Source organism: Miniopterus schreibersii (genome assembly GCF_964146895.1).
Source record: "Miniopterus schreibersii genome assembly, chromosome: 14".
NCBI classification, from domain to species: domain Eukaryota; kingdom Metazoa; phylum Chordata; class Mammalia; order Chiroptera; family Miniopteridae; genus Miniopterus; species Miniopterus schreibersii.
This window is the reverse complement of record NC_138114.1, coordinates 50,263,167-50,278,528: the sequence shown is the minus strand read 5'-3', so window position 1 is coordinate 50,278,528 and position 15,362 is coordinate 50,263,167. Positions and strand designations below refer to the sequence as shown.

The following is a 15,362-nucleotide window of genomic DNA, read 5'->3' as shown; positions in this document are numbered from 1 at the left end:
ACTTTATAAGTTAGAAAAAATGAAACAAAATAACAGACTTATCAATATCACGGATAGTTTTCTTTTTGCCATTTTAAGGACACAGTTCAGTGGCAGTGAAGTACCTTCAGTGTTGTATGATGATCACTACTGTCCATCTCCAGACCTTTTCATCACCCCAACTGGAACTCTTGTCTCCATTAAACACTAAACCCCAGTCCCCTCCAACCACCATTCTACTTTCTGCCTCTGAATTCGCCTATTCTAGGTACCTCACATAAGTGAAATCATACAATATTTGTACTTTTTGACCAGCTTATTTCACTTAGCATAATGTTTCCAAGGTTCGTCCATGTTGTGGTGCATGTTAGAACTTTATTCCTGTTTATGGCTGAATAATATTCTACTATATCTGGATACCACATTGTGTTTCCCCGCTCATCCATGTGCCATCCCATCAACAAGGGAGAGGAGGGTCCACATGGGCACTGTCATCAGCTAACAGGAAGACCACAGAGGAGCTAGCCCTGCAGGGTGTGACACCAGAGTCTGCTGAGGTTGGCAGGGCCTACATCATCAATGTTGTCCTGGAGGCAATACATCAAAGCTCTATTAAGACACTCTACCTAGTTCCCCATGCTCAGCAGCAACCTTCTGTTTACACTTTCTTTGTGAAAATTCTGCTAGGAGGAGAGGATGCACTGCCGGTCCAGAACAGCCTTCCAGACACTTGGAAGTTACATTTCTCACCATAAATGCTTAGCTTAGCACCAGCCGTCCCACCATATAGATCTTATCCTCAGAGCAGCCCCCACCTGCTCATTTCCAGCAGGTCCATCTGCAAACCCTCATGAGCATCTGCCCACTGGCCTCTCCCAGTCACTTCCCTTTGTCACGTGCACAGCAGGTAAAGAGCAGCTCTGCGCACACAGCCCAGCGACGCCGGTTTAGGACCCTGAGTAAGTCGGCAGGTTCAGAAGTTACCTGTATAACATGGCTGTTGGATTTCTCTGGATCTTCTGCAGACTGAACAATTAGCTGACCAATTTCTCTGTGCAGTTTGCCCATTGTCATGGCCTCTGGTGAGATTAAGAATATGTTGTGTGAATATTTAGAAGTTTAATAAAAAAATAATCATGTTACCTCTCTGAAAACCTGAAAGATCACACAGGGAATTTTCAAAAAGCAACCAACAACCCCCTCATTTCCATCCGATTGCTAAACACAAGTATGACAACAGGCTGGGAGGGAAGGAAGGCAAAATCATGGTTTATATACTTCATGTCCCAAATAAAAACACACCAATACCAAACCAAATTTCTCTTTCACGCCTACCTGATTAAGAATTTTATTTTTTTCTAGACAACACTAATGAAAGCTTCTAACTACAGATAAGTTGTGAGTTTAAGCCAAGAGCCTGACTTTCCTGTCCAGGTCCTGACAGTTAAGAACGCAAGTTTATCTTTCTGGCGGGAATATTGTGAAAGCAGGGCTTCCTGTCAGTTCAGCAGAAGCCACTGAACATTCAGTGTGGAAAGGCCCTTAGACACGAGTAAAGGAAACAACCTAAGGTGCATTAATTATATACACTGCTACTTTTTGCAGCCAGGGGAGTAACAGAAATTTCGGTCTGCCACTCCAAGGGACAAACACAAATGGTGCTGCCTGGGATGAGCCCATTTTACAGACTCAGAGCAACAGGTGGCAGCAGGAAGATGGCTACCCTTTCAGCAATTTCAGTGGCCCAGCCACAGCTAGGTTTCTATCACTTTTGCTTTACAAAAGGTAGTATTTTATATTTAAAATTTTTCACCAGGAACATGCATTATGTTGGTAATTTTAAAACAAATGAAATAGTACTAGTTCTGGTTCTACTCATTTGGAGTTCCTAGATAAAATCTCACATAATGAGAATCAATCTAACAAAAACACCCCCATCAGCCAGCGTTCAGCTATTCCCACTTTCAGGAGAAAGATAAATGACAACAGAAAAGCTGTTCCCAGGAATTCCCATCTATAGGCAACACCCCAGAAGTGCCCTGGGCACACACAAGGTTAACCTGATCTTTACCATTTTATGTAGCTGTAGTTTAGGACAATTTAGTTCCCAGAGGTGACACTATGACAGCTAGGACCCCTTTCTTGATCATTAGTTCCAAGAATACTTTCATTTCCTTAGGCTTACTGAGCCATCCTTCAGAGAGAGTTTCCACACAGGAGTCAGTCAACCTTTGGGTGGTGACAAATGCTACACGTTCTTTAGTGATGCTCCCCTCAGGAGGCGGAGCCTAATCCCTCTCCCTTAAGTGGGATGGGGCTTAATGACTTGCTTCTGACAAATGGAATATGGAGGAGTGAGGTGCATGACTTCTGAGACTAGGTCATAAAGGACACTGTGGTCTCCTCTGTCGCTTGGATCACTCACTCTTGGGGAAGCCAGCTGTCCGCCATGAGAACACTCAAGCTGCCCTATGGAGAGGCCCATGTGGTGAGGGCTCCTGCCAACAACCGTGCGAGTTAGCTGGGAAGTGGAGTCTCCAGCCCCAGTTGAGCCTTCAGATAACTGCAGCCCTGGCACTGTGTTGATTAAAACCTCATGACAGACCTTGAGCCAAAACCTCCCAGCTAACAGAACTAACCTTTCGCAAGTGGGGCAACGGTAATCTCACTGTCTGCCAGGTTCACAAACACGTCATAGAGGTCTGATCTATTGCTCACCTCCGAGTCTACAAATCCGGCGATGTAACCTGCGTTAGAGATGAGCAACATTACTAGAGTCCGAAGAAATCATATTGTGAGCACAGCAAATGAGAATTGAGTCTAAAAGGTCACCAGCTGCTTTACTTATTCAGGGCACATTGGCTGTGGCCTGTGGCATTTATTAAGACTACATTATTGTCAATTGCCTTAAGAAACTCACACAACTCAAAATGTTCCAAAGCCAGACTTCAGTGTCAAGGAAGGAGGCTGAAGGAAAGCATTTACTTTTCAGCCATTGCTTTTGGGGACAAAAATGACAGACGAAGCAGAAGGTAGCAAGGATGCTCCTGATCAGTGTTCCTGCTCTGGGTCCTTGTCTCTAAGAAATCATAGCCAAACACCTGGGGTTTCTCAGGGAAAGTGAGTGGAAACAGCAGCATCTTTCACCGATTTCAGAGCTCATAAAATAAGTGCTAAAAACATCAGGGCAACTCTAGACTTATCAGACCTTTGGAATTGGTGTGGGAAGACAATTCTTAGACTTTGGATTTCTTTTATTTTAATATGTTTTTATTGATTTTAGAGAGAGGGAAAGATAGAAACTTTGACAACAGAGGAACATCGGGTGCCTCCTGCATGCCTCCTCTGGGGATCCAGCCTGCAATCTGGGCATGTGCCCTGACTGGGAATCAAACTGGCAAGCACTTGGTGCATGGAACAATTCTCAACCAACTGAGCCACACCAGCCAGGCATACAGTTTAAAAAAATTTTTTCTTTGAGAAAAAATATGACAAGGCTCAATTATAATCTAAATCAAATCACTGATAAAACTGTTTGTTTTTTTTTTTTTTAAATATATCTTTATTGATTTCAGAGAAGGGAAGGAGAGGGAAAGAGAGAAACATCAATGATGAGAGAGTCATTGATCAAGCCCACAACCGGGGCATGTGCCCTGACCGGGAATCGAACCCCAATCGCCTGGATCCTAGGTCGACGCTCAACCGCTGAGCCATGCCCGGCTGGGCAGCTTTTAAAAAATATATATCTTTATTGATTTCAGAGAGAGGAAGGGAGAGGGAGAGAGAGAAAAACATCAATAGAGAGTCATTGATCAGCTGCCTCCTGCACTCCCCCCCTCCACTAGGGATCGAGCCTGCAACCTGGGCATGTGCCCTGACCGGGAATCGAACCCTGATCTCCTGGACCATAGGTCGATGCTCAACCACTGAGTCACACCCAGCGGGGCAAGAAAATTTTTAAGACAAGAACTTGACAAGTTAAAAATAACAGTATTTTGGAGACAGCTGCATAACAATTTGAATGTATTTAATGCCACTGAACTACACACTTAAAATTGATTAAGATGAGCCCTGGTCGATGTGGCTCAGTTGGAGCTTTGTCCTGTATGCCAAAATTTGCCGGATCAATCCCCGGATCAAGGCACGCATGGAAGGCAGCAGGCTGATGTTCTCTCTCACACTGATGTTTCTTTCTCTCCCCTTGACCCATCCCCTCTCTCTGGAATCAATAAGCATATCCTCAGGTAAGGATTTTAAAAAAAAGAAAAAGATTAAGATGGTAAATTTTGTATTACATGTATTTTACCCAATTTGTTTCTAAATTAAAGGGGGGGGAAATTGGTTCCATTTGCCAAAGAAATAACAACTGATTAATACTCCTCTTAGGAATGCACACATGCACACACACACCAACCTCCAAAAACCAAAGAACCAAGCAAAACCCTAGTGAAAGTCGAGTCCCTGCCCTGGGACCCTGTGGTCTACCTGTGCACAGCTGCAGGGCTTCCAGCTCGTCGGCATCGAGGTGCACATACGAGTGAAGTATGGTCCAGTCCTGTCGATGCCACACCAAGGCAGGCAGGGTCCTGGGGAATCAGAGTGAGAACGCAATGGTGGCTGGCCTGCAGCTGAGAGACTCGGCCCGCCCCCTTCCCTCCTCTTCTGGGAAACTGGCTATCACGGGCAGAGCGGAGAGCTAGCCCTAAATGGGCCAACACCTCCAGGCTTCAAATGAAAGTAAAGCAATGTTTTACTGCTTTTGGTGTCAGATTAGCTACAAAAAGCTAAAGGTGAAGTTTCAAAAGATCTCCATGGTAGCAAAGAGACGCTTCTAAGGTTTTCCTCCAAACACCCTACTCTGCAGACTGCCATGGAGAGGGAGTCTGAGGGTACAATCTAAAGAGGGCTCTGAAAGCAAAGAAGTCTTTTATTTTTATTAAATGTTTTTATTGATTTTAGAGAGAGAAGGGAGAGGAGAGAGGGACGAAGGGAGAGAGAAAAGGATCAGCAGCCTCCTGCACGCCTCCTACTGGGGACTGAGCCCACGACCTGGGCATGTGCCCTTAACTGGGAACAGAACCAGCGACCTTTTGGTGCATGGGAAGGTGCTCAACTAACTAAGCCACACTGGCCAGGATGCAAAAAGTGTTTTGAAGTCTCTCATTTCATATTTAATTCCAGTCAAACTTGCAAATCACTTTGTGTTTGATTTTTACAAAATAGGTTTCAGTAAAAAAAAAACACACACACACAAAAAACTTCCAGTAAAACAACTATTGCAAGAAGTGTTGAGTTTATCTGTGGTTTTGTGAACGCCCTGGTGCCTTGTTACAGATCTCAGAAGCTGTGGACATGTTTCAGCAGCATAAATGTAGAGGAAAGGGTAATGGGCTAGAAAAGTACAGGGTTTGGAGTGAGAGCGAGGAGGGTAAAAATTCTGGCGCTTTCACGTAAGATCTGAGGCAACAGCAATCATTAACAATAATTATTTCTAAAGTGTACACTATGGGCAAGGTACCCGCTAAGAACTTCACACAAATTATTTTCAATCCTGAAAATAAGCCTCTGAGGTAGGTATTAGCTTCATTTTACAGATCAAGAGACTGAGGCTTAGAAACATGAGCATCCTTTATGTGGGCACAGAGAGAATACATTGCCTTCCCAGGATTTTAACCCAGGCGTTTGACTACCAAGACCTTGTCCTCTTTCCATTATCTGACCGCTTAGCCTCTCAGCCTCAGTTTTCTCATCAATAATACAGAATATTAATGCTTGCAAGGTTCTCGTCATGAGTAAATTTAATAACCTAAGGTACTTTACACAATGCCTGCCATACAGTAAACACAGCATAAATGCTAGTTCTCCCTGATTTTAAAAAAGAATCTAAGAACAAGTTAGATTAGGCAAAAAACACACAACTACCCCTAAAACATACACACATACCCCTCTACTTAGTATAAAAAATAAAAGAGACACGTCTGTGGTAAAATTGAACAAAAGAAACAACTTACTAAACGGGTCAGGAAACTATGACCCATGAATTGCTGCCTGTCTTTACACATAAAATGTTACTGAAACACAGCCATGCTCACTCTCTGATGTAGGTACTGTCTACGGCTGCTTTTATGCTACCCATGACAGTTGAGTAGTTCAGACAGAGACCATATGGCCCACAAGCCTTAAATATCTCCTCTTTGGCAAAAAGAAGTTTGCAAACTCCGAGCTCTAAAATATGCATATTTCTAAAATTAAAGAAGAATCTGTCGAAATTCAGTGACCTTGAATTGCTAAATCTAAACAGGACCATTCACCCCCCAGACCAACACTTTCTATTTTTACCAAATGTGCAACAGAACAGAGCACAGAGTAACACCAAGTGCCCCAAACTGGCTGCCAACAAGGTTTACATATTTTAATGACTAGAGAGGATACCTGGTAAACTCCTGGACAACTTCTATTTTGGGGTGATAGACAACAATTCTTTTCTTGAGCATCAGTGCCGTGTGTATGATAACAGTTTCCATTCCAAACTGAGATACAATGTCTCAAAACAAAAGAAATTATAATGTTACTACATTAAGTATTATATAAAGTTTTTATCAGAAAAAATCCTTGTCATATCAATGCAAAATTATTTTCAACACAGAGAATAAATTTTGGTAACTACTGCAAGCACAGAATCATTTTATCTGATGGGTGGCATATCAATCTATACATCTGCCTCCAAGGATAGAGGTGCCTACCCCTGTCCCCAAGGGACTCTATTTTGGGTGCATACACAAAGGCAGACTCACAAGAAAGTGGAGTAACGGTATGAAGGGAATCAGCCAGTGTCATGAAAACTCAAGTTTAAAAAAATATTCACTGACCAGCCCCTCTCACCCACCCACATCATTACTTGAATCCTTTTGAGACAGGACAGCAGCTGACACCTTCACAGGGACGCTTAGAAACCATATAGAACAGTAGCATCAACAGTGAAGACAGACAGGGGATATGGGAGGATGGGAGCAAAGGTCGGCATTCCCCTGGAGATCCCGCTCCTTCCTTCAGGCCCCGAAGCCTGTGGCTCAGCCCTGGGCTCTCTGCCATTTTGGATTTTCTGGGCAGAAAAGGCGGGAGCTGGACTAGAAGCCTGGCCTGGGGCTGGAGCTCTCCAGGCGTAGCGCCCTGAAACGCAGCGCACTGGTCAAAGAACATTTCTACATGAGGTCAGAATCAAGCCTGCTTTCCTACGGCAGACTCTGATCCAATAAGGAAATGGAGAAGTTGACACTCTCCTGCAGAGGAATTAAATATGACACAGACGACACATGTGAAAAGAGAAACCGTCTACTGAGAGACTGTCCTGGGCCTGGGGGTTCTGTCGTCGGCATGAAATCGTCTGAGATGGGGTTTTGTCTCTTTCCCCTTTTACCTTTGATGGAGCCTGCGAGGTATGCCTTCCGGACATCAAAGTCCTTGCTAAGGAAAGAGCCATTTTCTTCACTCTGGCATATTCCCTTTGTGAGAACTGCAATGTAACTTTCCATCATTTTAACGGGGCTCCCATGCTTCAGGTACAGTCTGAAAGGAAAAACAAAATGCAACTGTGCTTTTATTTCCCACCAGCCACATGGAGAAAGGCGCCAAGGCCAGGCGCGGGTACTTTCTACAGAATCGAAGCCAACTTGCTAATACACTTCTGAATGCCTGATAATTCTAAAATTTAATTTGAAATGTATTTTTAAAAAGAACCCCTTAAGAGACCTTTGACAATTCTTCGAAGTCAGCTCTCCCGTTATATCTGGGAAAGCCTGCTGTAATGCACTCAGGCAGAAGAATGAACGACGGGCTCTCCGAGGCCCCTTATTCTCAGAACGCTGTATAGTTATCTTTTTATGTCTGACAGTCACAGCTGGTGCTCTGTGACTGTCGCTGGGATTTCCTCTGACAAGAAAGGAGGTTTATGCATTGTTCAGGAAGAAAGCAGTAATTAGCTGTAGAACCTGTATTTATTACCAGAGTTCCCAGAGATAACTATATTTAGATCATTAAGAAATCAAACTCCTTTAAGACTCTGGTGATAAATGCGCACTAGATACATTCATCAGTTAAAACTTCCAGAAAATGCTGACAGGAAACTGGCTCCATTTATAGCTCGCATGTGAAATCAATCCCTCCCCAGAAATCTCTTCCTATGAGCAACTAAATCTAAATTTTGCTTGGAAAGCAGGACTGGGTCTACTTGGGCCTTTCAGCAGCTGAAGGGATAGAAAACTGGGAAGAAAATAAAACCAATGTTTAGGATAGGTCACTTGAAAATAATACTTAATGTAGATTAAGTTTCATTAAGATAATGAAAAAAAAATGTTTTAAGAGCTTACCAAATTTTTTTAATCATCAGTGTTTTTCAATGCAGAAACTGAGAAAAAAGGTAGAGCACAATGACTATGGTAAGCTATCAGATATATAAAGTATAGGGGCAAGCCCACGAACTTGCCCACATGCTTATTAAGGAGGCATTATCTCGAGCTGGATATAAAGAAAACAGGCCCAGGAGCAGCCCTGGGGTGGGGAGTCAGGAGGTAGAACTAGAGGCTAGGACTAGGGGAAGGCAGGGACTTAGTTTTCACTGTACACCCTCCTGTATCTTTTGTACTTTTTTTTTTTAACGTGCTTACATTACCACCACCAAAAAGCTACAAAACCAAAAAAGACACCATTACAATTATAAAATAGAAACAATATATAGGAGAAGAGAAACATGAGAGGTGGTAGGATAAGATGACTTCCCACATGACAACCCTGGGCCATGAGAGACTGACTAGAAGGAGAAATCCCCCCAAACCACAAAGCACAACCCAAGGGGCCGCATTCAGATGTACATCCACAAGCTGTCACACCTGGCCTGGACAACTGACTCCAAGTGTGCCTGAATCCATAGAGGGAATGAACCCATGTGGGCCTCCACTGCCACTGTGAGCGGCGTGCTAAGGAAGGAATGCCTGCCTGCTTCTCTCACCAGAAATGACAGGGAGCACATCCATGGTAATCCCATCACTATAAAAAAATGTCTGTCTAATCACTGTGGTATACACCTGAAACTAATATATAATATTGTATGTCAATTGTAATTGAAAAATTAGAAAAATTGTTTTAAAAGTGTTTGTGTGCATGTGCATGCAGACACGTGTTCACAGGGAGAAAGCGTGTGTACCTGAGTCCACTGGTGTATGCATACATAAGGGCAAGCACTAGAGTTCACTAAGGGGCTGGAGGCAGAGGAAGTGGCTGGCAATAGGTCTGAGTCCTCAATTCCTTTGCACTGTGGCAGAAGAGAATCCAGAATGCAACAAGGCCATGGCACCACAAAAGCTGAGAAACCCTCTGGGCTTCCTCCCGGGCAATTAGTGGGGTCTAAACTAACCTTGCCTTCCGGCCCCAGAGCATTTCCCAGTGAATTTAGTTAAGTAACTTAACCTTCACCCAATCAAATGAAACAGGAGTCCAATGTTTGTTCAAAAACACCTTTGCAATGCTTTTAGTTCACAGTTTCCGGACAGTGTCTCTTCTAGCGATCATAATCTTTCTCTGTGTCAGTACATATTAGCAGACACCTGTTTATATTCCACAGAGCCATATACCTGGAATTTATCCTAGGCAGCAAGAAGTCTTTCATATCAAAGCTGGGTGCAAACACAGTAAAACTTCACTTTGTCAAAACACAACCTAACTGAAACCCTTCAGGTAATGAGAAGGTATTCTTATGCTATGTCATGTATGCACATAAAAATGGCAAAAAGGAAACCATACATTGGGATTATAGAGAGGAAAACAAAACTCCCATCATTCACACCAACCCCAAACTAGTTATTGGGCGTGACCCTGAGGGCTAAGTAATATATAACAACTAGACTTTTAAGTCTATCTAATGACAATAATATTAAAAAAAAAAACTAAACTAAAAACCCTGCAAAAGTCTCCATTACAGAAAAAAGCCAACACTCCTAACATATAAGAAAGATTTCATGAAGTCCACTAAATATACTTACTGAGGCAAGAAAGCAGGCAGGTGTGTTTTAAATAAATTTCTTCAACAGCTAGGATGAAACTAAAGGAGTCTACCCGAATCACTATTAACCAATGAATCAGTTTTTCAGCTCCTCAGCATTCCAGCTAAGAAATGTTTTCCTGTGCTTCAGCGTAATTCAAAATGCTCATTAACTTTCCCCCAAATGACTCCCTCACAGGCCTTGACACACACGAGGCAGCTGACCACTTTGCAAAGCTCTTAACTTATCCGTCCTGTACAGGAAAGTTCGAACTACAAATGAGTAGAAGTAACAGACCAACAATGGCAAGTGACTCACAACACCCAGGCGCTCTAAGTCTCACAAATGGAGCTTTCTCCTGCCCTCTACCATTTTCCCAAATGAGGGGAGCAGTATCACTGAAGCAGGTGACACAGTCCCTTTACCACACAGTCACTGAAGGGCCGGTCAAGATTACGTTGGGAGACAAAGGGGAAATCTGCTTCCTCAGGGTAGAAATCTGCTCTAGATCTGCAGTTTTGTATATTAGCATTTAATACAGTTTTCATACAGACCTACACAATATCCTAGTGAAGGCGGCATATTTCTCTGGGTTAAAATCTTTGGCGGTCAGAACAATAGAAAAATGAGTCACCTGTCCAAAAGAAACAAAAAAAGTACACTTTTTAAAGACACTTTAACAGAATTAATTTTTATCACTATATTTTAACAAACCTCTTGTACAAGACATAGCAGCATTAAAAGGAAAAGACCAGAATGTAACCAAGTCCTCACTGGTTTCTTTATACTTTATATGTATATCCACACACATAAAAAGTTACATAGACATAAATATTGAATTTCCTACATAAAAATGCAAAACTTTGGTTAGCGTTTTTTTCAAAAAACAAAAATATTTCAAAGATTAAAAATGTGAATTTTTACTTTAAATCCCCTAACCTCATCAAAGCAGAGCTAGGAATGCTATACCAGACCTACCAATTTAGCAACTGTTTTTCATTAATGATATAGAAGAATGGAAAACAACAAAAACACATCTCAGTAAAATTCTTACAGTAAAAATTATACAGTTCCTGAAACAGTCCGCTCTCTGTAGGTTGCTATATAACCTAAAGGGCACTGCTATAAGCTTCATTTATTTATATGCCTTTATTATTATAAATACAAATTTCTGATAATTATATACTAATTAATCCCATTAATGAAACAAAATTTAGAACTTTATAAAAGCAAAGTATTTAAGAAGTACATTTTTAGGCCCTGCCCGGGTGGCTCAGTTGGTTGGAACATCGCCTGTGCACCGAAAGGTTTCCAGTTTGATCCCCGGTCGATCGATGTTTCTCTTTTGCATCGATGTTTCTCTCTCTCCCCCTTCCTCTCTCTCTAAAAAATAAAAAACAAACAAACAAAAAAACCATATCCTCGGTTGAGGATTTAAAAAAGAAGAAATACATTTTAAAAAATATTTTGAGGTATAAAATCTCAATATCTTGCTATTTTTCAAATCTGAAAAACAAATTAGAAATTGCTGTTGCTGTAATTTGGCAGCCTGTAGTGTAAAACACGATAAATCTACCCGAGGATACATCAAGACTTTTCAGCAAGAACCTAATGAACATAAACCAAGGATTTTATAACATGTGCAAAACTATCTTTTTACAAATTTAATTTTTAAACTACGAATCTCTGTTTTGTCTTAAACAGTTTCTAAATTGTTGCCTTCCTGTTATTTTAAATGTAATTCCTTAAACTGATATCTTGGACATGCTTCATACAGTCTGGTTATTATTGGCTGTAAAATTATCCCTAAAAGGTAATAGAAGTCCCAACCCAGGAACATGCCAGGAGTCCAGCCACTTCTCCCCAGTATTCTTTTCTTTGAAAAAACCTGCTGGCTGATGGGACAGGGAAGCTCTCAAGGACCACATAGTGGTTTTCAACATGTCACTCTGATCCTGTCCCTATCAAATGACACAACAAAAAACCTACTGAATGCATGAGTTTCCTTAATTATCCTTTCTAGTCTTAATTTAGCCTTCCCACCCACAAACAAGTAAAAAAAGAGTTTTCTTTACTAAGCCACGGATAGTGATATCTCTAAAATAGCTTTTATTGATGGGAAAAAATACTTCACCCTTGTAATGCGACTCATTACTCTGAAACTACTTCTGCATTTTAACCCATCAGAGTATAACCCGAGCAAGGCTTCACTGCACAACCGCAGGGTCCGTCATATAATGCACACCAACAAATATTTATAGGACGAGTAAGAGTGAAACGTGAACGAGAACAGTCCTAATGAAAATCATACTGAATGTTTTGCAAAGCGTATTGTGAATGATAAAATCTAAAGCTAAGAGTTACTGGAATAATCTTACATCACTTTAAATGCTTTTGGTTTTTTGACCTTTATGCACTCGTACCTTTTTCAAAACTGAAGACTCTGGAACTTCGACTGTTGTGATGTAAAACCACGTCCTTCTGTACTGACCGAAGACGAAGGGGTGGAGGCGCTTGTCCTCACGGGCGAGGCAGCACTTCCTCAGCAGCAGGCCCCGTAAGGCAGCCGTGGTGGAGGGATAGCACCACACCCACAGGACTTCTCCGTTTGTGTCCTTTTCTACGGTGGAAAGATGGTCACTGTGAGAATGTCAAACAGCAGCAAGGGAGTGAATTGATTGGTTACTCAGAAGCACTTAGTGGAATCACTTTTAACACCCCATTTTATAAAGCAACTCGGTTTGCGAGGCGCCTAATTCCCACCTATCTCTACTGCTCAAATGATCTGACCTTGGATTTTAGGCTACCTAAGTAAATCATGTTACATGCTGATTGTACAAATTCTATATTTAGTGTTGCTTAGTGGCTGAGCATCGATCCATGCACCAAGACGTCACAGGTTCGATTCTTGGTCAGGGCACATGCCTGGGTTTCAGGCTCCATCCCGTGTGCAGGAGGCAGCCAATCAATGTTGATGTTTCTCTCATTGAAGTTTCTCTCTCTCCCTCTCCCTTCCTCTCTCTCTAAAAAAAAAAAATCTAAAATAAATAAATAAATAAAAATTCCCCAGCCAGGCGTGGCTCAGCGCTTGAGCATCTACCTAGGATCAAGGCAATCAGGGTTTGATTCCCAGTAAGGGCACATGCCCAGGTTGCGGGCTTGATCCCCAGTCAGGGGCGTGCAGGGGGAAGCGGATCAATGACTCTTATCATTGATGTTTCTATCTCTCTCCCTCTCCTTTCCTCTCTTTGAAATCAATAAAGATATATTTTTTAAAAAATCAGTAAAATACGTATAGAAAAAAAACTTTAGTAATAATAATAAAGGTTATCGAGTCACATATGTAGTTTCATCATCAAAGTAAACACCTCAATGACAAAAGAGGAGCAATCTATTAATAAAAACTCCAAACAAAAATAGCCTAAATTTTAGAGAAACAGTTACGGCTCATATGGCTGTAAGAATCTAGATTTTGATCTATAGATTTTTAAAAAACTTATTATGGAAAAAACTCCAAACAAAAATAGCCTAAATTTTAGAGAAACAGTTACGGCTCATATGGCTGTAAGAATCTAGATTTTGATCTATAGATTTTTAAAAAACTTATTATGGAAAATATCAAGAATATAAAAAAGCAGAGAAAATAATAAAATGCCCCCATCTCCACCCATCACTCATCACTCAGCTTCAGCAATTACTGTATCAACATCTGCCTCCTTGTTTCATAAGGGGGGATGTGCTTCCCCTCCCATTACTTTGGAGCAAATCCCTTTATTTTTCAAGTCAACATGAAAAATAAAAAACCTGCTGAATTGAAAATGATTAGGTGATCTTTTTCTTCAGTTACCAAATAAAGTCGGAGTTTAATTCAGCTTTAATTCAGAAGTACTGCAGGCAGGACTAAGATGCTGGAGGTTTGGTTTTGCTTTGAAGCAGTTTTAAAATCACTTTAAGAAATGTTCAGATGGGTACGACATTTATTGGGATGATCACTTAGTAAGTATAATGTCTAATCATTGCGGTGTACACTTGAAGCTAGCATAATATTGTATGTCAACTATAACTGAAAAACAAAAAAATAATTAAAAAAAAAAAAAAAAGAAATACAGGAAGCCATTTCCAGATAAATGCATTTCTTTGAGGCACTGAAAAGTAACCAGCACATTTCGCCAGTTTTTCTCAACCCAAGCAAGGTTCTTGCGTACACTAGGGAGACAGCGGGAGAGGTTTTTCAATATCTCCAAAGAACGCTTTTTCAAAGGACAACGGAACGCGGGGAACCAACACACGCTCATTCGAGCAACCCCGCGCTCGCCGTCACCTATCAAATGAATGGCTCCTTGAAACACCCAACCCTGAAACACTGCGCCCGTTACGAGCGCCCCGATGATCCCAGCGTATTTCCCCGTCCCTTAATTCCTCCGGACCCCACCCAGCGTGATTATGCAGACACCGCGCCACGCGCACAAGCTCCACCGCACCGAGCACGGGCCTCCACTGTCTGCAGTGGGGACTCCGGGGCCAGGCTGCACGGGTCCCAATCCCGGCCCCGCCGCGTTGTAGCGTGCATCGGAGCACAAATGACACCCTGGGCTCGATCTACTCCTCCGGTAAAGTGTGTATCAAACGTTACCCGCAACCCCTGGAGCCGAGGTGCGAGTTAAACGGCGGTAGTCCAAGCCTAATACGCGGCACCCGAGGCTGGTACAGTCGGCCACCGTGTCGCGAACCACTCGGTCACATGATCCAGGCCAGGCGGGCGCCCGACAGGCAGTCGCGCCTGGCTCCCCCACCCTCGGAGGCACCTGGCCCTGCCGCCTCCCCGCCGGGCCGCCCGAGAGGGACTCCCAGCTCAGCCGGGGTCCCGCCTGCGCAGCGGCCCCCTCGCAGCTGCGGGAGCTCCGTCACCTTCCACGTCCGGGCTCGTCTGCGGCCAGGGGAGTCCAAGAGGAGCTCCCCTCCCTGGACCGAGGAGGCCCGAGGGGTCCCTCCGCCCCGCCGCCCAATCCCGGCGGGCGCCCCCCGAGGCCGCGGGCAGAAGGGCCAGGGGCAGCTGGTCGAAGCCCCCGCGCGGAGGAGGCCGGGCGGCGCAGCCCCCCGCCCAGGCCCAACATGGAGGGTCGCGCCCTCCCCACCGCGGGCGGCGGGACCAGGGGCCGCCCCGGACCCAGGCGGAGGCGAAACTGGGATGCGCGCCTGCGGGGCAGGGCGCCTGCGTCCTCACCGATCAGCCCGACTCCGAGCATCAGCTGAGTGTCCGCCGCCTCAGCCGCAGCCATCTTCCGCCGCCGCAGCAGCGCTAGGCTCCCAGCTCCGGGCTCCCCGCTCCCAGGCTCCGCCTCCTCCTCC

General features: G+C 43.5%; 1 protein-coding gene across 6 annotated transcripts in view; it reads right to left on the bottom strand.

The window, feature by feature from the left end:
- DENND10 (DENN domain containing 10) overlaps positions 1 to 15,362 on the bottom strand; it is a 16,957-nt gene extending 1,595 nt beyond the window's left edge. Inside the window, exons 1-9 of one of the 6 annotated variants that reach the window (XM_081158842.1) lie at positions 15,238 to 15,362; positions 12,437 to 12,633; positions 10,568 to 10,647; positions 8,346 to 8,383; positions 7,397 to 7,545; positions 6,412 to 6,523; positions 4,465 to 4,565; positions 2,619 to 2,726; positions 964 to 1,058 (exon numbers count right to left, since the gene is read on the bottom strand). In XM_081158842.1, the coding sequence (XP_081014968.1) occupies positions 964 to 1,058; positions 2,619 to 2,726; positions 4,465 to 4,565; positions 6,412 to 6,523; positions 7,397 to 7,514 (534 nt within the window). In that variant the 5' untranslated portion in view covers positions 7,515 to 7,545; positions 8,346 to 8,383; positions 10,568 to 10,647; positions 12,437 to 12,633; positions 15,238 to 15,362. Of the gene's footprint in view, positions 1 to 963; positions 1,059 to 2,618; positions 2,727 to 4,464; positions 4,566 to 6,411; positions 6,524 to 7,396; positions 7,546 to 8,345; positions 8,384 to 10,567; positions 10,648 to 12,436; positions 12,654 to 15,237 lie in introns of those variants that run through there. The other 5 variants (XM_081158841.1, XM_081158840.1, XM_081158843.1 and 2 more) reach the window with 5 other exon arrangements.